General features: G+C 41.0%; 1 protein-coding gene across 1 annotated transcript in view; it reads right to left on the bottom strand.

The window, feature by feature from the left end:
* Window positions 1-654: 654 nt before the first annotated feature.
* LOC123772279 (calcium-activated chloride channel regulator 3A-1) overlaps window positions 655-21811 on the bottom strand; it is a 253061-nt gene continuing 231904 nt past the window's right edge. The window contains exon 17 of the mRNA XM_069311299.1: window positions 655-4543. Within this exon, the coding sequence (XP_069167400.1) occupies window positions 3744-4543 (800 nt within the window). The 3' untranslated portion in view covers window positions 655-3743. The remainder of the gene's footprint in view (window positions 4544-21811) is intronic.

Raw genomic sequence — 21811 nt, 5'->3', positions numbered from 1 at the left:
GTAGGGGTGACACGGTTCAGGGCAGATATGATCACAAAAAACAGGTTGGAATCATATTGTTTGACGATCGACAGTTGGAAAGTCGGGAACCAGTTGAAACCCGACACTGTAAGTTATATTATTCTAGCAATCACTCGTGAGTACACACACATAACAAACACATAATGTACATCCGCATTTATCTTTCCCCAGAAAAGCACAGAAGATAGGATCCAGAATATAAGAGTAGGGAGAGGCAAGTATATGTATCCTACACCGGGTGAGACACACCCCGCTGACTGAGAAGAGTAGGGAGAGGCAAGTATATGTATCCTACAACAGGTGAGACACTGACTGAGAAGAAAGATGCTTCTGATGCGAGACTTTAGTGACGCCATGTGTCACGGCCATGTGTCACGGCCATGTTGACTGGGAAGCAACAGACTGAAGAGAGAAACGACGGAGAACTAAATGTGTGGGAGCGGTAGAAACGTGCTCTCTAATGTAACGTGTCAGACCAGGAAGGGAAATAACAATTGATGCTGAACCAGTTAGGGTAGAACTTGTCTTAATGCAGAATGAGATGGAAATTGAAAATATTAAACACGAAAGGTCAAGTGAGTCAGTAACCATTGTGTTTTAACCATCGGTTGCGTAATGGTAATGAAGGCTATATTTTCATTTTATTTCTTTATTATGCACCACATACCCATTTCGTGGGCGGTGGTAGAAAGGGTTACAGAGGCACTTAATGAGTTCAGGAACTGAACCCCATAATTCATTTAGGTAAGCAGGTGACAATCTTGTGAAGCTAGTTACACAATTGTTAATATCACATACACATAAACATATACGTATCAATAATCTTTTTATATCACAAGTGATTCAACAAGAGGCTCAAAAAGTCACTATACAAGGCACTTTACATCTATGGTGAGTCACACAGTTAGTAGTCTTGATCCACACCCACCCAACTGGGCGGTAGCTTTACAGTCATTTGCAGGCTGCACCTACAGTAAGCACATTTGGAATACTTCGCTAAGATTCCTGGCAGTACATCTTTATAAATGAAGTACTTACACATTTCTTGGACACAATTTATGGTGTTATATCCGAATTCCGCGATTCGCAAGGTATGCGAATAGTTCTGCTGACAGAGTTTACATTTAGTCAAGTCTACATCAGCAGATGTTGCAAACTCCTAGAGGTACTTATAGCCGAGTCAAAGCCTAGCAGTGGTAACATCTAGAAGTCTGATAACCTTATTGGATGACCCATAGACGTGCGGTTCTTCCTGCATAATATAACGATGATAGATGGAATAATTGGTGTGAATTTTTCTTTGTCTCAAATCTACTAGATTTTGTTGATGTTCCCGGAATATTACTGCCCTCAGGCTGCTCAAAGGCAGTCCAAGTTGGTAATCAATCCCCTCTTTACGCGCAAATGTTTAGGCTAACTCATCAGTTCAAACATGCATTTGGAGACCAATATTGGAAGGAATCCACAGGAGACAAACTCTGATTCCATCACTGATCTACAGAAAGAGGAAGAAACGAGGAGAACGTAAGGATAACATACTAAAAAGTGAAAAACCAAACGGTCTGAGATTTCCTGAAGAGAATAGCACGAGAAAGAGAATTTAAAGCTTCAACAAGGAAGATTAAGGAAGGATCGTACTTCCTTCATAGGGATAAGAGAACCAAGCAAAGCATCACTCCATGGTATGACACAAGCAGTCCCTGAAGTTAAAGAGAAAAAGTAAAGAATCATGGAAAAAACTAAGAGAAAGAAAAACATGTTAAAGGAAATCAAAATGTTTTCATAGGGATAAGCAGTACGAGAATGACGCACCAAAGATTAAGTTCCAGCCTGAACAGCTTTTCAGCTACACAAAATGAAAAATGCCATTGATTTCGGTGTAGCAGTAGCACACTCCAAGCCTTGCAAAGAATACCAGTTGCGCTCGTGCACTGAGCAGGAAATAGCACTTGATATTGTTCCTTAACTGCTTGTCTCTGTTAACCAAGCAATAATTGTTGTGTAAACCGATTGGCAAGACGTGTTTGAGGGAAGACTTATTGAGTGAGGCCTGAGGTGAGTTGCTAGATGGGAGAACTCCGAATCTGATATGTGTAAAATAATAATAATAATAATAATAATAATAATAATAATAATTAGGTTATTAGGCTACACAAAGTAAAGGGAGATCACACAGAAAATAATGTGTCGAATTACTCAACAAAACATTTCAGGAAGTTCTGAATCTGAAATCTAACCTGTCACTGGGGTTAAAAGCCCCAGCAGAACAGAACACCCCCACAGAAAGTACTTACCGCAATGGTATTAACACCAAAAGTAAGGAAACACCTAGAGAAACTAGATACAACTAAAGTGGCATTCCCTGACAATATATCACTTTGAAACTAAAGGAGACGGAGGAAACATTGCAGTCCCCCATTCTGTAGTATTTAACTCTTCTTCTGTAAAAATGGAGGACTTCTACACAATTGGAAAATGGTTAGTGTTTCAATGTATAAATCAGAAGGAAGACATGAGCTGATGTAGAAGAGAATAGCAAATATTCCCTTGCAAGTTATTAGAGAGACTGATCCAAGCAGACTAGTAGCTCACTTAGAACAGCTAAATTTTGTCACTAAATATCAACATGGATTTAGTGAATTAAGATCCTACATGATAAACTTTTTAAAATTCTCCAATTAGATGAAGGAAGCAAAGAAGAAGCAGAGGGATGGACAGACTGCATTTTCCTCGACTATCGGAAAGCAAGTGTTTCTGCACTACACTTGAAACTCCTCCTCACGCTGTATAAGCAGGCTGGTGTATCTGGAAGAGCGCTCATATGAAAGAATGAGTGTCTCTCCTGTTGGAAGCAAAGTGTTAGAGTGAGCGCGGAGATGTCAGGGTGAGGAGAGGTAACAAATGCAGTTCAATAGGGGGCGGTGCCCATCCTGTTTATAGTGGACCTCAGTAGCCTGATATAGAACATTTCCTCCTTCATGTTTCAGTGTTTGTAGCGAGTAATGTGATACCCCGCGAAAGGCTGTTGACAATCTCCAGAGATGATCACAATGAAGGGAAGACAGATTCTTGTAAAAGAAAAGGTGAAAGAATTTAGAATGGACACAATACATCTAATACTAGAAATAAATGTTATCAGAATAACATCAGCGTAAATGGCAAATTGGCTAATGATCGTTTAGCCTTCAGAATCCTGAAGAAAAGATCCTTCTGGGTCATATGTACAACCTACATCAGACCCAATCTTGAACATGCAGCACAGTATGGATACCTCACCTGAACAAGCACAAGAAAAAACTAGAAAAGGACCAAATAAATGAAGAGGAGAGGGGTGGGGGTGGACATGATAACGACATTCTGTTCACCTGGGCTCTAGGAGACTCGAACCATGGACTCCACGCGTGTGAGGTCAAAGCTCAAGTGAGAGCTCCGGACTCACACGCGTGGGGTCCGCGGTTCGAGTCTCTAGGAGCCCTGGAGAATGGAATGTATTTCCAGGGAAGTGTGGAAGACAATTTATATGACAGCGAAATATAAATTTCAAATAATTTGACAAAGCAGATAAAGAAGAAATCTTCAGATGCAGTAAAAGTAGAATAAGAAAACACAAGTAATAAATTGAGTCATGAGACAAAGAGAAAGGTGTCAGAAAGACCTTCTTCAGTGTTAGATTTGTCTATAAGTATTTGCAAACATCCTTCAGTTGAATTAACACTGAGAAATTAGGAGTAAGCAGTGTCGTATATCTGTTCGGACGACTGTGACACTGTGTCTTCATTCTCTTCATAACCAGAACATTCTTGGGTAACCTCGGGCGTTGTTGTGTTGCCTGGGAGTCTCGTGAGTTTCTTGGGACGCTGAGGCCCGCTCTGACCTGCAGCTGTCTTAGTGATCTCCACTGATGGTTTTATAGGAAGCTGACGCTCTTTTGGGACGGGTTTGCGGAGAGGAATCGGAGGCAGTGAGCGGTTCTGGTTCGGCGTGCGTGCTGCATTGATAGGGTTTTTACTTGCTAGCGTGGTGGGGGTGGCTGTGTAAGTGTTCTGAACACTCCTTGAGTCATTGGTGGTGAAGGCAGCGTTCTCATAGATGGCAGCGGCGCTGGCCTGACTCCTATTGATTGCCTGGTGATGTATCACATCACCACTGCCAACATCCCTATTTGAATATGTGAAGTAGAGGAAGTAAATGAAGGCTGCAAGGACAAGCCCAGAGGCCAAGCCCCCGAAGAATGCTCCACATATGGCAGCCACAGTTGAGGGGCAATGATCCAACGGAGCTTCCGTCGGAGGAAGAGTTGAGGTGAACCCACAGGAAGTAATGACAGCTGCCAAGTTAGACTCCGCGCCCTCCTGTAGGCGAGTATCTCGTGCCCTCACCCTGTAGTACACGAGATCTCCACACCGGGGAGGCATTACTTGTACCTGGGCCTCCATGCCTCCCTCCACCACACTGTAGATGGAGGCTTCCACCTCCCACCACACTGCTCCATCATCACTCCAAAACACGCGATACTCTAGTGCTGCAAACAATAGTAAATTCATTATTGTAGCATGCAAACAAAATATTTTATGTATTATTCTGAAAATTTTCCATTCAAAAGTTAATATCAACTGTCCCAGATCGAAGTGAAGTGAGGAGTGAGCACCCCACTGCCGTCTCAATACTGTATAATCGCTCACTACACATACACTCACTCACTACACATACACTCGCTCACTATCCATACACTCACTCACTACCCATACACTCACTCAATACCCATACACTCACTCACTACCCATACACTCACTCACTACCCATACACTCACTCAATACCCATACACTCACTCACTACCCATACACTCACTCACTACCCATACACTCAATCACTACCCATACACTCACTCACTACCCATACACTCAATCACTACCCATACACTCACTCTCACTACCCATACACTCACTCACTACCCATACACTCAATCACTACCCATACACTCAATCACTACCCATGCACTCGCTCACTACCCATACACTCACTCACTACCCATACACTTAATCACTACCCATACACTCGCTCACTACCCATACACTCACTACCCATACACTCAATCACTACCCATACACTCGCTCACTACCCATACACTCACTCACTACCCATACACTCAATCATTACCCATACACTCGCTCACTACCCATACACTCGCTCACTACCCATACACTCGCTCACTACCCATACACTCGCTCACTACCCATACACTCGCTCACTACCCATACACTCGCTCACTACCCATACACTCGCTCACTACCCATACACTCGCTCACTACCCATACACTCAATCACTACCCATACACTCGCTCACTACCCATACACTCACTCACTACCCATACACTTAATCACTACCCATACACTCGCTCACTACCCATACACTCACTCACTACCCATACACTCAATCACTACCCATACACTTGCTCACTACCCATACACTCACTCACTACCCATACACTCAATCATTACCCATACACTCGCTCACTACCCATACACTCGCTCACTACCCATACACTCGCTCACTACCCATACACTCGCTCACTACCCATACACTCAATCACTACCCATACACTCGCTCACTACCCATACATTCACTCACTACCCATACACTTAATCACTACCCATACACTCGCTCACTACCCATACACTCACTCACTACCCATACACTCAATCACTACCCATACACTCGCTCACTACCCATACACTCACTCACTACCCATACACTCAATCATTACCCATACACTCGCTCACTACCCATACACTCGCTCACTACCCATACACTCGCTCACTACCCATACACTCACTCACTACCCATACACTCAATCACTACCCATACACTTGCTCACTACCCATACACTCACTCACTACCCATACACTCAATCATTACCCATACACTTGCTCACTACCCATACACTCACTCACTACCCATACACTCAATCATTACCCATACACTCGCTCACTACCCATACACTCAATCACTACCCATACACTCACTCACTACCCATACACTCAATCACTACCCATACACTCACTCTCACTACCCATACACTCACTCACTACCCATACACTCAATCACTACCCATACACTCAATCACTACCCATGCACTCGCTCACTACCCATACACTCACTCACTACCCATACACTTAATCACTACCCATACACTCGCTCACTACCCATACACTCACTACCCATACACTCAATCACTACCCATACACTCGCTCACTACCCATACACTCGCTCACTACCCATACACTCGCTCACTACCCATACACTCGCTCACTACCCATACACTCGCTCACTACCCATACACTCGCTCACTACCCATACACTCGCTCACTACCCATACACTCGCTCACTACCCATACACTCGCTCACTACCCATACACTCAATCACTACCCATACACTCGCTCACTACCCATACATTCACTCACTACCCATACACTTAATCACTACCCATACACTCGCTCACTACCCATACACTCACTCACTACCCATACACTCGCTCACTACCCATACACTCGCTCACTACCCATACACTCACTCACTACCCATACACTCAATCACTACCCATACACTCGCTCACTACCCATACACTCACTCACTACCCATACACTCAATCATTACCCATACACTCGCTCACTACCCATACACTCGCTCACTACCCATACACTCGCTCACTACCCATACACTCGCTCACTACCCATACACTCGCTCACTACCCATACACTCGCTCACTACCCATACACTCGCTCACTACCCATACATTCGCTCACTACCCATACACTCGCTCACTACCCATACACTCGGTCACTGTGTAGAAAATATTTTCCACCGTTACAGCTTAACATGTTTCAGTAATGGTCTATGAAACAACATGGGCCAGGCATAAACTATTTTTAGAATAAGTCAAGCTCTCTCGAGACAGAGAATGTACTCATCATAAATCAACCATTTTATGAGCAACACCCCAGAGAGGCCCCTCTCCCTAATGAATCCATATGTAATTACATCTAACAGCTACTGTTAGACATAACAGAGGGAACGCATATCATTGTAATTTGCCAAAATAAATGCATATACTCAACAAATACTTGTTTAGCCAAATAAGTTTGGTTAACTTCTGTATAAATCGATTCTTAAAACAGGCGGGACAACCTATGTCCAGTCTTAGGGTGGATCACTGTGTCGAGACGCTGAGACGACGAGTGTTGTAAACAAACTCCGCTCCCACGATCGTCGTCGCCCCTAAATCAACACAACAACAACAAACTTCGCCGCCATGAAGACACAACTCCACGATGGACTCCTGGTTCAACCTTGACGACGAGGGGACGTCTGGTCACCTCCTCCGCGTGGGGATTGCCTGATCACGTTCTGTTTTCGCGTTTTGGCTTTGCTACTGCCGTTTGACATTCCTATTCAAACGGTCCGGTTGTACGAGGCCTGGCGCACATATCGACTTGGGTCACGGGATTGTTGATATATATATTTTTTTACGTTTCCTGGCTGGTTCTTCTGGCGGAGTGACGGTGTCCGGCGCCGGCTTGGCCAAGAGGTGCGTGGGGTAGGTGGGTCTTGGTGGTGTAACGTACGATTATGTTACGTTGTTGGGTTGATTAGATACACAGTGTTTAGTGAGTTTCATATTTATTTAGTAGTCCTGGATACAGTAGTGTCGTAGACGTTGAGACGAAGCCTGGAGCAGAGCAGAGAGCTGAGTGAGGCCGGAGTCGCGGAGCTCTATGTGGGAGAGTGTGGCGGCTCAATTGGGAATTGTGAGTGTCTGAACTCGGGGAGCAAGAGCGTACCTGGCGTCTCGATGCGGTCGTAGTCTGCTGTCTGCTCTGTGTGGAAGCTGTAGCGTCTTGGGTCGATTAGAACTGCCTACGCCGAGTACTACATTCTTGACTGGAGATTGTACTGGTTTGCTATTCTCAAATCGCTGGCTTATATACGGTGACTACACCTCACAGTAAGATACCTGGTTACCTGATACCTGGTTGATGGGGTTCTGGGAGTTCTTCTACTCCCCAAGCCCGGCCCGAGGCCAGGCTTGACTTGTGAGAGTTTGGTCCACCAGGCTGTTGCTTGGAGCGGCCCGCAGGCCCACATACCCACCACAGCCCGGTTGGTCCGGCACTCCTTGGAGGAATAAATCTAGTTTCCTCTTGAAAATGTCCACGGTTGTTCCGGCAGTATTTCTTATGCTTGCTGGGAGGACGTTGAACAACCGCGGACCTCTGATGTTTATACAGTGTTCTCTGATTGTGCCTATGGCACCTCTGCTCTTCACTGGTTCTATTCTACATTTTCTTCCATATCGTTTACTCCAGTACGTTGTTATTTTACTGTGTAGATTTGGTACTTGGCCCTCCAGTATCTTCTAGGTGTATATTATTTGATATCTCTCTCGTCTTCTTTCTAGTGAGTACATTTGGAGGGCTTTGAGACGATCCCAATAATTTAGGTGCTTTATTGCATCTATGCGTGCCGTATATGTTCTCTGTATTTCCTCTATTTCAGCAATCTCTCCTGCTCTGAAGGGGGAAGTGAGTACTGAACAGTACTCAAGACGGGACAACACAAGTGACTTGAAGAGTACAACCATTGTGATGGGATCCCTGGATTTGAAAGTTCTCGTAATCCATCCTATCATTTTTCTGGCTGTCGCAATATTTGCTTGGTTATGCTCCTTAAACGTTAGGTCGTCAGACATTATTATTCCCAAATCCTTTACATGCTGTTTTCCTACTATGGGTACATTTGATTGTGTTTTGTACTCTGTATTATGTTTAAGGTCCTCATTTTTACCGTACCTGAGTACCTGGAATTTATCACTGTTAAAAATCATGTTATTTTCTGATGCCCAGTCGAAAACTTTATTAATATCAGCTTGAAGTTTTTCAATGTCCTCAGCCGAGGTAATTTTCATACTGATTTTTGTGTCATCTGCAAAGGATGATACGAAGCTGTGACTTGTATTTTTGTCTATATCTGATATGAGAATAAGGAAAAGCAGCGGTGCAAGGACTGTACCCTGAGGTACAGAGCTTTTCACTGCACTTGGACTAGATTGTATATGGTTGACAGTTACTCGCTGAGTCCTGTTTGACAGAAAACCGAGTATCCAGCGTCCTACTTTACCGGTTATTCCCATTGACTTCATTTTGTGTGCTATCACGCCATGGTCACATTTATCGAAAGCCTTTGCGAAGTCCGTGTATATCACATCAGCATTCTGTTTCTCTTCTAATGCCTCAGTGACTTTGTCGTAGTGCTCAAGTAGCTGTGAGAGGCACGATCTTCCCGCTCGAAATCCATGTTGGCCTGGGTTGTGAAGGTCATTGGTCTCCATGAAATTGGTGACCTGACTCCTAATCACTCTCTCAAATACTTTTATGATGTGCGATGTTAGTGCAACTGGTCTATAATTTTTTTGCCAATGCTTTGCTCCCTCCCTTGTGTAGAGGGGCTATGTCTGCTACTTTAAGTGCATCTGGTATCTCCCCCGTGTCCAAGCTCTTCCTCCACACTATACTGAGTGCCTGTGCTACCGGCACTTTGCATTTCTTTATAAATATTGAATTCCATGAGTCTGGACCTGGGGCCGAGTGCATGGGCATGTTTTCAATTTCTTTTTCAAAATTTAGTGCGCTCGTGTTTATATCAGTTATATTTACAGGGGTTTGAATATCCCGCATAAAGAAATTGTATGGATCTTCCACCTTCATGTTGTTTATTGGAGTGCTAAACATGTCCTCCTACTGCTTTTTTAGGATTTCACTAATTTCTTTGTCATCCTCCGTGTATGAACCTTCACTTGTACGAATAGGTCCAATACTGGCAGTGGTTTTTGCTTTTGATTTCGCATATGAGAAGAAATATTTTGGATTTTTCTTTATTTCCTGAATGGCTTTCTGTTCTAACTGCCTTTCTTCAGTTTCATATGAGTGTTTCAATATCCGCTCGATTTCTTCAATCTCCCTATTTAAATTATTCCTTCTTTGACGGGAAATTCGTGTCTGCATAAGCAATTCCGTTATTTTTTTCCTGCGTTTATAGTGTCGTCTGCGTTCTCTTTCTACGTTAGATCTCTTTCTGGCTTTCCTCAAAGGAACATGTTTCAGACAGACTTGATACGCTTCTGAAGTCAGTTTTTCTATTCCTTCTGTAGGACTTGTATTACTTAGAACAGTTCCCCATGGAATGTTTGTAAGTTCCCTGTTTATTATCTCCCAGTCTATCCTTTTATTATTAAAATTGAATTTACTGAATAGCCCCTCTCGCTTTATCAACGTTTTAGGTCTATTCTGAGTATTGATGGTCGTTTGCACTTCAATGAGCTTGTGATCTGAATATGTGGTATCTGATATCGTAATGTCTCTGATAATGTCTTCATTGTTCGTAAAGACCAGATCTAGAATATTTTCATTTCTCGTTGGCTCCGATATCTGCTGATTGAGTGAAAATTTGTCACAGAATCTAAGTAGTTCTCTAATCTGTGGTTGGTTAGGTCCTGATAGATTTCCTGGTATAATATTATTGTTTGCTTTTTTCCACCTGAGACTAGGCAAGTTGAAGTCACCTAGGAAGATAATATCAGGTATCGGGTTCTCCAAATTATCAAAGCTATTCTCTATTTTGCTTATCTGTTCTGTGAATTCCTCAGCCGTTGCATCTGGCGGTTTGTATATTAGTATAATCACTAAATTTATTTTCTCTATTTTTAATCCCAGTACCTCTACCACCTCATTTGTAACATTTAGGAGCTCCGAGCATACAAGGTCTTCCCTAATATACAGACCCACTCCTCCATGTGACCTAATTTTCCTATCACACCTGTATAGGTTATATCCTGGAATCCAGATCTCACTGTCCAACAATTCCCCTGCATGGGTTTCTGTGAAAGCTCCAAATACTGCATTTGACTCCGTGAGGAGGCCATTTATGAACTGTACTTTGTTGTTTGTTCTTGTTTTCAGTCCTTGTATGTTGGCAAAGATGAATGAGGTTACTCTATTAGTGATAGTTTGAATGGGAGACTTTTTCGGCAAGTCCATTATTCGTGGACATAATGAGTTTGTTCTGACAAGTACTGATTGTTGTAGGGCAGTTTTCTGTCGTAGTTGTAGTTCCCTTTCGGTGGATAATTGTATCTGTAATTCTGGAATGCAAGTGGATCTGGCATCCAGTTCCATACACTCTCCATGCTGCTCCTTTTGAATTCTCTGCCGGTCTGGTATAAAAAATTTATAGAGTTTCCTCCAAATTCATTATCCTGCTTGCCACTCTTTATGTAGCGCTCCGTGCCTTTCACGTGAAAGTGTGGGCAGCTGAGGTCATAGCATTTTCTGTCCTCCAGTGAGGTTTGGCACATGTCAGGATGGAAAAACCTACATATTGATCCAAATCGAGACTCACCTTTCCTAAGCATATTTAAACATTTTTTGGGATGTTGGTAACTGCATTCTAATCCTTTCTTATTACCCGCATATCTATGTCTGCATATGCCCTCTGCATAAAATTTGCATAAGTCTGTCCTTCTGTTCTGAATTGCTCTATCGGGAACCGTCGTAGTGTCTGTACCTATCGAGCTGTCAGTGCTGTCTGTTACACTTTCTAGTTTACTGTCATCTACATCCTGGCCTACTGAGTCAGAGTTTACAACTTCCTGAGTTTCAGCCTCAGTTTCATCCCTGACTATAGCCTCCGCCCCTTGTATATTAATTTTGTTGTTCCTTTCCCACTCCTTCTGGATGGCTGGTAGGCTTCCAATGAATGATGTTTTCCGATCATGCGTCATGTTATCTAGAAGGTTTTTTAGGATATTCCAAGCTGGCAGGTCATTTTTACACACCCAGAGCAAGTGGCCAGCTCTCAGTGCCGTAGTGTTACTCCTGTACAAGCCGAATGGAATCTAGTCTTACAGATATAACATTCAATTCCCGTTACCTTCGTCTTTAAGAAGTTGTTACAGTGGCCACAAATTTGTTTATTTACTCCCATATTGCCTTGTTTTGTTGTATATATCTATATATTTATAATATTATATGAATATTGTATATTTGTAACAATATATATGTATATATATTTATATGTTTAATATTTATAATATTATATGTATACCGTATATTTGTAATATTATGTATGTTATTTTGTTCAAACTTTATGGCAGGTACTTAGCGTAGGTAGCGAGGCTGGTCCCCCGGTCAGTACAGGTGACCTCTTGTGGCCCAGGTTGATGTCACCAGTTTCCAGTTACCCGATTTATAACCACTGATGCCGCCTCTTGCCACTATTTTATATTTCTAGTATTCTATATTTATAATATTCACTTCCAACTTATATGCTGTTGTGATACCCGTTCCACATCACTGTTCCACGAATGACCGTTCACTATTTTTTTGTATTTTTCCTAATACACGCATGTACACAAAGCCTCGTTCACTGGCTCACACGTGGTCTCCCGTTTATTCTCTATTTAACACAAAGTTCTATTGTTAATGACTATTTTCAATTTTCCAGCGGGTCACTATGCACTTTGTTATGTCTGTAATCAGTAATCCACGGCAGTAGTCCTAGGAATCCCTGTTTATGTCACGATTTTAACGGAGCGCGCACGGTATGTCTACCCCCTCCCTTGACCTCGTCTCGACACCCTCGATAGGAGGGTGGAAAAACCGTTACCTGTAAATAGGGATAGGATTGTAACTTTATGTAATTAGTTATGCCATTAAGATGATGAGATAATGGAGCGAGTATAAGTTTACTCGCTACAGTGGGCTCCTGGTGTGCCCTCAGCCTTGGTGGGTGGCTGGCTTCTGCTCTGCCGGAGGGCATTGGATGACTTTTGCGTTTTAGTTGGGGGCCGAGTTTTGGTTTTGCTACCTGGTGTTCTCTGTGTGGGCGGGGTCGGTGCTTGTCACCCTGAGAGACTCTTGGGGCTCCCCAATCATATACCCATTTGCATTTCTTTGCCGCGAGGCATAATAGTTTCCAGTGATTGGTGTCACTCGTTTCGCGATTAGGGTTGGCGTTTCACCTCTCCGGGCTTTGCGATTAACCCCACACGGGTACGCCGTGTGGGGTTAACCCACGATCGTCGTCGCCCCTAAATCAACCAACAAAAATAACACTCCACGATGTTCAGGGTGTTTAATACCAGCTGTTTAACATCCATCGACCTCAATGGTTGTCAACTTCACATAGATGTACATCAATGAGCAAGACACTCATTTTAAAGTGTTATAAGTGTGACTTTCCATATAACCAGTGAGAGGAGTGTGTTCGTCGCCACAGCATTGTGACGCACACACCCACACACAGAGTAAACAATGCTCTGCCTCAACTGCAAGACACAATTTAAAGTGTTTGATTATGTGTCTTGCTATAAAACTAGTGAGAGAAATATGTGAGTACATCACCACAGCTGTGATGTCTCACACACTCTCACACACACAGTAAAAACAAGACTCTGCCATCATAAGGAAGCTCCAGGAAGTTCAAGTTGCTTTATTTGCCACCGTTCAACAGCCTAGGACGTGATTAATGGTGAAAACTGCACGTACAATGTGCTTAACCAACAAGACTATCTATTTAAAGTGCTTCGAGTGGATGTCTTGCAAGAAACAGGGAGTGAGAAGTTGAGGATATCGTCCACACAACAAGAGACGCCCCACCTTCCTCCACACGGTGCGGACCCAGGATAGTAACGCCACAGTTGTATCGCTCCCTTATCTCACACAGAGTGTAAACACTAATCTGTCAAAACATTAAGACACTCTATTTTAAAGAAACAGTTGTGTCTCCATATAAGTTACGCGTGGAGTGTAAGTAAAGGCCTGAAGCCAGAAGTCAAGGGAATCAACACACTATTCTAACATCAGTAGTGAATAACATTACAAACTCTGGTCCTACATGAGGGCAAAAAACTTAGTATCATAATATGAGAGCCCCGTGCCTACATCTTAATAAAATAAAGAAGGTTGGTGGTGTAGCAATTTAGAGATTGGATCCAATGACTTTTTATGCTACTAACTTCATTTTATTGCTAGGCTGTTATGCCATGAGCTTACAAGCTCACCTCAGTAAGTAATACTTGTCAACAAGTCGAAACTATATTAATTAGGTTAATCATTGTTTGACAAATATTTGAAATATTGTAATTGTTTTAACTAAGATTAAGTAAAGTATAGAATTTGTAATAGATCAATTCATAGTATAAAAGAATCTTGTCATTGTTTAGAATAAATTACATATGGCAAGATACCAGATCAAAAAGATGAGCAAGAATAATTTAACCATATCAGTGCTAGCTGCATTATACATATTATTTTTTACCAAGTTTTAAATGTAGGTTTTTCATTTTAACAGATTATTGAAAGCCGTCCCACGTCTGTCGGATCATCAGAAACTGAGCCTATTAGAGAACATAAAATATATAAAGTCCACTACCCCAAGATGAAATAACAGTTTCCTAGTGGCTAGTTATTTCTTTATTTTAAGAATTCAGAAGTTAAGAAATTTCCACACACTACCTCTTACACTCGCTCACTACCCATGCACTCACTCACTTCCCATATACTTGCTTACTACCAATATACTCGCCAACTGCCCATACAACGCTCACTGCCCATACACTCACTACCCATATAAACGCCCACTACCCATACTCTCGCTCACTACCAATACATTCGCTCACTACCCATACACTCGCTCACTACTCATACACTCGCTCACTACCAACACACACGCTCACTACCAGTAGTGGAAGTAGGCACAACAACCATGTGTTTAGGTTTTTCCGACGCATGGTCATTGTGCCTGGGGTGTTTTCAATTTTTTTTCCTCCGACGGATGGACTATGGCGTATGGGGGTCTTTTTATGTAATTTATCGACCGCTCCCTTTCGTCATATATACTTCTTCAAAAGGGTGAATTAAAAGGTACCCTCCTAGGTCCTGCCATTCTACTCAGGGTGATTAAAAGCCCATCTCCCGTCCCCTCTAAATTTCATCACCTCGGTCACCCTGCACAGACATCGCTAATGGTCAATGATGTTCGTCAATTTTCATCTTCCTTGAATAAGTCCGTTTTCTATTATAGTGCATTTATTCCCCTTTTCGATATTTATGGCAAGGGGATTAAAAGACCACCTTCCGTCGAGCCGAATATGCAATGACGTCATCCATAATAATCCCATAATAAGCCCGTTTTCAGTAAAAGCATATTCAAACCCATTTTCTTATAGTTTTCCCATTTTCAAAAGATAATTTTTCTAGTCAAGACCGCACATTGAATATATATGAAAAGAATTTACAGAATTTTGTTGTAGGAAACCATACAGGCTCTCCTATGTACTTACAGCTCATGTTATACACAGGAACACTACTCAACTCCCTGGTGAAGTCTCCAAGTGCATGCAAATATTTTTTATTATATCATTTTCAAAAACAAGCTAAGTCATCACTCAGACATTAACATTTATTCCTCCCACGCTGTTAATCCCGTGTATGTCCCATTAATGCTCAAAAACATCTCACTAACACATCCATCTATACCCAATCAAAATACTCATTCATTGTACATATATATGAACAAGATTGGGTGGATATAATTAGGAGCTGCCTCATATGCGTAAAATGGGCCTTCTGCAGTTACCTCTATTCTCATGTTCCTAATACCCACGCCACCAGCTCCAAGACTTATTGTTCAACCAAGAGGAACTGTTGCTTTAACAACCCATGACGTCACAAGCGGTTCCAGTAAGGGGTCCAACCTCTCATTAACGTAATGAGTAAAATCTCTTTACAGATCAACTTTTCTCAGTAAGTGATATCACAGGCTGTGCAATGATGCCTCGTATCCACTCATATCTTCGCTTATTGTATCATTGCTCATATTTATTTTATTCAAGTCATCGACCCTACCGAGCCATCCTAATCTAACCTATAATAATCAAACAACAACCGATTATTTTTATAGTGATAAGATCCGTTGCTTTAGCGGTACTTGACGTCACAAAGCGGTTCCAGTGAGGGATTACTTCAACACCATCCCCCAACCTAACTTAACCTCATCATAGGTATAAGAATAAACATTTTATAAATTTGCATGCTAATACCTGTGATCATAGGCTAGTCATTCCCAGACGTGGAATATATACAAAAATAAAAATGCATCTACGGCTGTAATAATTTATTATGTAGATCAAAGTTCAACCAAAATTAGCTGTCTAAATATTGTACCTCAATTCATATATCTGACAACTCAGCTTGGGACTAGTCACTGAATTCTTAGGGTAAACATTCCGGGACCTCGAAAAAAATACACAAAAGTCCTAACGTTACTCCTCAAAAATTAGTTATCCTGTTTTTCCTAACCAAAAAAGCAAAACAGAAGCACATACAGACACACACACACACACACACACACACACACACACACACACACACACACACACACACACACACACACACACACACACACACACATATATATATACACATACATACATAAATACAAACATACATAAATATATACATACATTCATACATACATACGTGCATACATACATACATACACACAGATACATGCATTTTATACATACATACGTGTATACCTACATACATACATTTTATTCATACATGCATACATACATACATATGTACGTGCATATAGGCATATGTAAATATATATACACCCATAGTTAATAATCCCTATTCTATCATAATCCTCCCCTGCCCCATTCCAATCTATCCAACTACCTACCCAATCTCCATCAGATCCTTACCTATCCTAGCCAAAAACTATCCTACCCTAGTCTAATCTATCCAAGTCTAACTATCCCTACACTATCCTATCCTAATCCTGCCATGCCCCAATCCAATCTATCCAAACCTACCCATACCCAATCAGATACTTATCTATCATAGCCAAAAAAAACTTTACTATCCCATCCTAATCTAGTATCCTAGTCTAAACTAACCCTACACTAGCCTATCCTAATCCTGTCCTGCTCTAATCCAAAACCTAACCTGCTCTATCCTAACCTAACCTATCCAATCCTACCCTAATCTAACCCTGATCCAATCCAGTCTATCCTATCCTAACCTATCCTAACTACACCTATCCTGTCTTATCCAAATCTAGCCAAGTTTGTCCTCCTTTAGTTATATTATGAGTTCTATATAACACATTCATCCTTTAAAAATACAAACGCACGAAATATGACATTTCAAGACAAATGTGCCATTTACACAGAAAATACAACATTTACACAGAAAATACAACATTTACACAGAAAATACAACATTTACACAGAAAATACAACATTTACACAGAAAATACAACATTTACACAGAAAATACAACATTTACACAGAAAATACAACATTTACACAGAAAATACAACATTTACACAGAAAATACTACATTTACACACAAAAATATGTCATTTATGCAAAATATATTATTTTCACACAAAATATAACATTTACATGCAAAATATATCATTTACTCACAAAATATGTCATTTACATACGAAATATGTAATTTACACAAATAATATACCATTTAGAGACAAAATATGACATTTACATACAAAATATGCCAGTTGCACACACAAAAATACTATTAACACAAATATTGCATGTACACTCAGTGTATGACTTTTACACAAAGTATGGAATTTGCAAAAATATATCAAATTGCTATACACTCATACAATCAAAAATGCACTTTCAATAAAATTACACAATTACATAAACATAATTTTTACAAAAATAATCACACACTGACACATAAACCAAATACACTTTCACACTTGCTCGTGAAGATCTATTTTTTTTAGATAACATATACAGAACTTAGACAAATTCACAATTTGCGAAAAAAATACAGTTGCATCAGTTCCACTTCAGCAATTATAACACAACTAACATAAATACACAATTCGCACAAAAAGGATTTTAGAACATGGACAGTTAAATACACAATTACACAACTTGTGTAATTAATACACATCTTTGCACAATTAATACATCCAAACTTGCTGTATAATTGCACAACTTGCACAATGTCACTCAATATACAACAGGCGGAAATACACAATTCCTCCATATAGAATTACACAACATGTGCAATTAAAACACAACTCGCACAATTATTACACATCTTTCATAAGTATTACACAACTTGCATATTCATATTCAGCACACATACATACAATACATGAACTAGACAAAATATGTAAAATGCACAACTAGCACAAATGCACAATTTTCACACATACAATTACAACATATACACAATTAATACACAACTCACACCAATATAATCAATACACAACTAGCGAAAAACATAAACAATATGTAACTAGGACATATACATTGAATACACAACTACACAATTCCACTTACAAAACATATGCAGTTAATACACAACTTTCACAAACAATACACAATTTGCAGGAATATAATCAATACATAATTACAATCATCATACAAAATGTGCAAAATACTATCAATACATAACTTGCACAATTAATGCACAACTTGCACAATTAAAATCATTGTGCTATTTTTACAATTCCAGTGACACGCAACTTGGTCAAACAATACACAATTTGCATAATACTTTTCTAGGTATGTTTTGGACATCATTTATAATATGCTGAGTTTAACCAACTCTCCCAAAAATCAGAATTTCACATATATGAATGGCAAATCTGACATCCTATGAGCTCAATATAAAAAAGACGCATTTTTCAATAAATGTTTCAACATTATTAATGCTAAACTATTCATCTACAATATTTCCATTGTTTTAATGACTTATTAATACCCCCTTGTTACATCCTCTCAATCACGTCACCCATATATCTATTCAGACAAACCATCCGGCAGACTTATTGGTTTTAGTCTTAACTATGTTTGGTTAGGACAGGTTGGTAATATCTATGATAATTTAAGCAAATTTACTATATCCTATCAAATGATATCCTATTAGAACCTAAATTTATCTAAATCAAGCAAAAAATCTACTTGTACTAGACAAATTTAACCAAATTCAACCTATCAAAGACTAAACGAACTAAATATAAGCATCCCATATCCTCAGGTACAAGCCAATGTCATTTCTGTCTATCAAATACATGAGCTGGCTATGTCGCTAACTTAAATAGATAAATTTACACTATTTTATGAACAAGCTAGTTCATTACCCCTAAGATATTATATATCCTCCCTACACAACCTCATCTAACCTGACCTAACACATATAAAGCTAGACTTTATTTAAGTTGATGAAATTTAAGCTATCCCACCTAAATATTGCATAATTTAAGACAATTTCCAACAAATTTGCACAAATATACCTAAATTCACCAAATTTTAAGAAAATTTCCAACAAATATACCAGAATTTACAGTATCATAGCACATCCAAAGCCCATTTTACCCGAATTTTCACCTATTCCATCTAAATTTAATGTATATCTCCAATATCCGACATGCTATCTTAGGACGACATACCTAGTTCCCAGCACCATTTCATAGAGCTAGTGCTGTGTCCGTCTAAATATTTCCAATATCCAGATGTGTTTTTCTATCATCAATTTTACAAACCAGACTAAACCTAACCTATCCTAAGACAACATTAGTTAAATTCATCCAAATTATCCCAACCAAAATCCGAAATTCTACTAAATGTATCTAAGCACATCACACAGAGCACGAGTTAACTGTTAGAGTTGTTAAAGTCTGAGTCCAACTCCCATTCCACCCTGAAGTGAAATGGTAGGACCTAAGAGGGTACCTTTTAATTCACCCTTTTGGATAATTATATATTATGGGAGGGAGCGGTCGAAAAATGATGTGACGCCATTGTCCGTCCAATGGGGGAAAAAATGAAAAAACTCAGGCACAATGACCATGCACCCGGAAAAATTGAAAACACCCCAGGAACAATGATCGTGCTTTGGAAAAATTGAAAACATCCCAGCCACAATGATCATGCGTCGGAGAAATTTAAAACACCCCAGCCACAATGACCGTGCTTCGGAAAAAGTTAAAAACACCCCAGGGACAATAACCGTGCGTCGGAAAAATTGAAAACACCCCAGGCACAATGATTGCGCGTCGGAAAAATTAAAAACACCCCAGGCACAATGACCAAGTGCCGGAAAAACCAAAACGCACGGTCGTTGTGCCTACTTTGACTACTACTATCAATACATTCGCTAACTACCCAAAAACACGCTCAATACCTATACACTCGCTCACTATCCATACACTTGCTCACTACCCATACACTAACTCATTACCCATACACTCACTCACCACACATACATTCGCTTACTACCCATATACTCGCTCACAACCCTTACACTCGCTCACTACCCATTCACTCACTCTCCATACACTCCCTTAGTGCCCATTCACACGCCCAATACTGATACACTCGCTTACTACCCATTCACACGCTTACTACTAATACACTTTAAATGAGCATATGGATACTGCCGCTAAGGAAGCAATAGGTTATCTTGAGGTTATCTTGAGATGATTTCGGGGTTTTAGTGTCCCCGCGGCCTGGTCCTCGACCAGGCCTCCACCCTCAGGAAGCAGCCCGTGACAGCTGACTAACACCCAGGTACCTATTTTACTGCTAGGTAACAGGGGCATAGGGTGAAAGAAACTCTGCCCATTGTTTCTCGCCAGCGCCCGGGATCGAACCCAGGACCACAGGATCACAAGTCTAGTGTGCTGTCCGCTCGGCCGACCGGCTCCCCACACGCTATCTATCACTTGTCCCATCTCCTGTAAAGGTATTCCTTATTCCGACTTTTACCCAGTTATTCATGCTTCCATCTTTGCCCGCTGGCAGAGTTGTTGGTCTTCTGTTATTGGTAACAAACTGCGTACTCTTAAGAGTCGTGTGTCCCAGTGGCCTTCCTCCTGCCACCGTAACCGGCGGTGGGAAACGGCTATGGCTAGGTTACGTATTGGCCATACCCGTTTAACTCACGGTCACTTAATGGAGCGCTGCCCTGCTACTTATTGTCCAAATTGCATTGTCCCTCTTACGGTCTAGCATATCCTTGTTGAATGTCCAGACTTCCAGGACGAGCGTGTGTCTTGTTTTCCGACCGTCCCCCGCGGCCACTTGTCCCTCGATTGAATTCTTGACGACTCAGATTCTTTTGATATCGTTCGCCTTATGCGTTTCTCTTCTCGTATTGGCATGCTTGGTGATATTTAGCGCCCTCTGATTAACCCGCACATTTGACGGTGCTACATAGCCTTCCCAGTTTGGTGCCTTCTATTGATAATTACTTACTTACTTACTAATACACTCGCTCATTACCCATACATTCACTCACTACCGATGAAACTCCCTCACTACATATACACTCGCTCACAACCAATACACTCGCTCACTACCCATACTCTCGCTCGCTACCCATACACGCGCTCATTATCCATACACTCACGCTCTACTAATACACTCGCTCAATACCTATGCATACACTCACTAACTACTAATACACTTGCTCACTAGCCATACACACGCCAACTACCCATACACTAGCTCACTACCCATACATTCGCTAACTACCCAATACACTCGCTCACTACCAATATACATGCCCACAATCCAGGCACTCACTCACTACTAATACACTCGCTCACTACTAATTAGCTCGCTTACTTCCCATACACTCCCTCACTACCAATACACTCACTACTAATACACTTG

The sequence above is a fragment of the Procambarus clarkii genome, chromosome 69 (assembly GCF_040958095.1).
Source record: "Procambarus clarkii isolate CNS0578487 chromosome 69, FALCON_Pclarkii_2.0, whole genome shotgun sequence".
Classification (NCBI taxonomy): Eukaryota; Metazoa; Arthropoda; class Malacostraca; order Decapoda; family Cambaridae; genus Procambarus; species Procambarus clarkii.
Note: the sequence above shows the minus strand (reverse complement) of the source record. Positions and strands in the feature narration are given on the sequence as shown.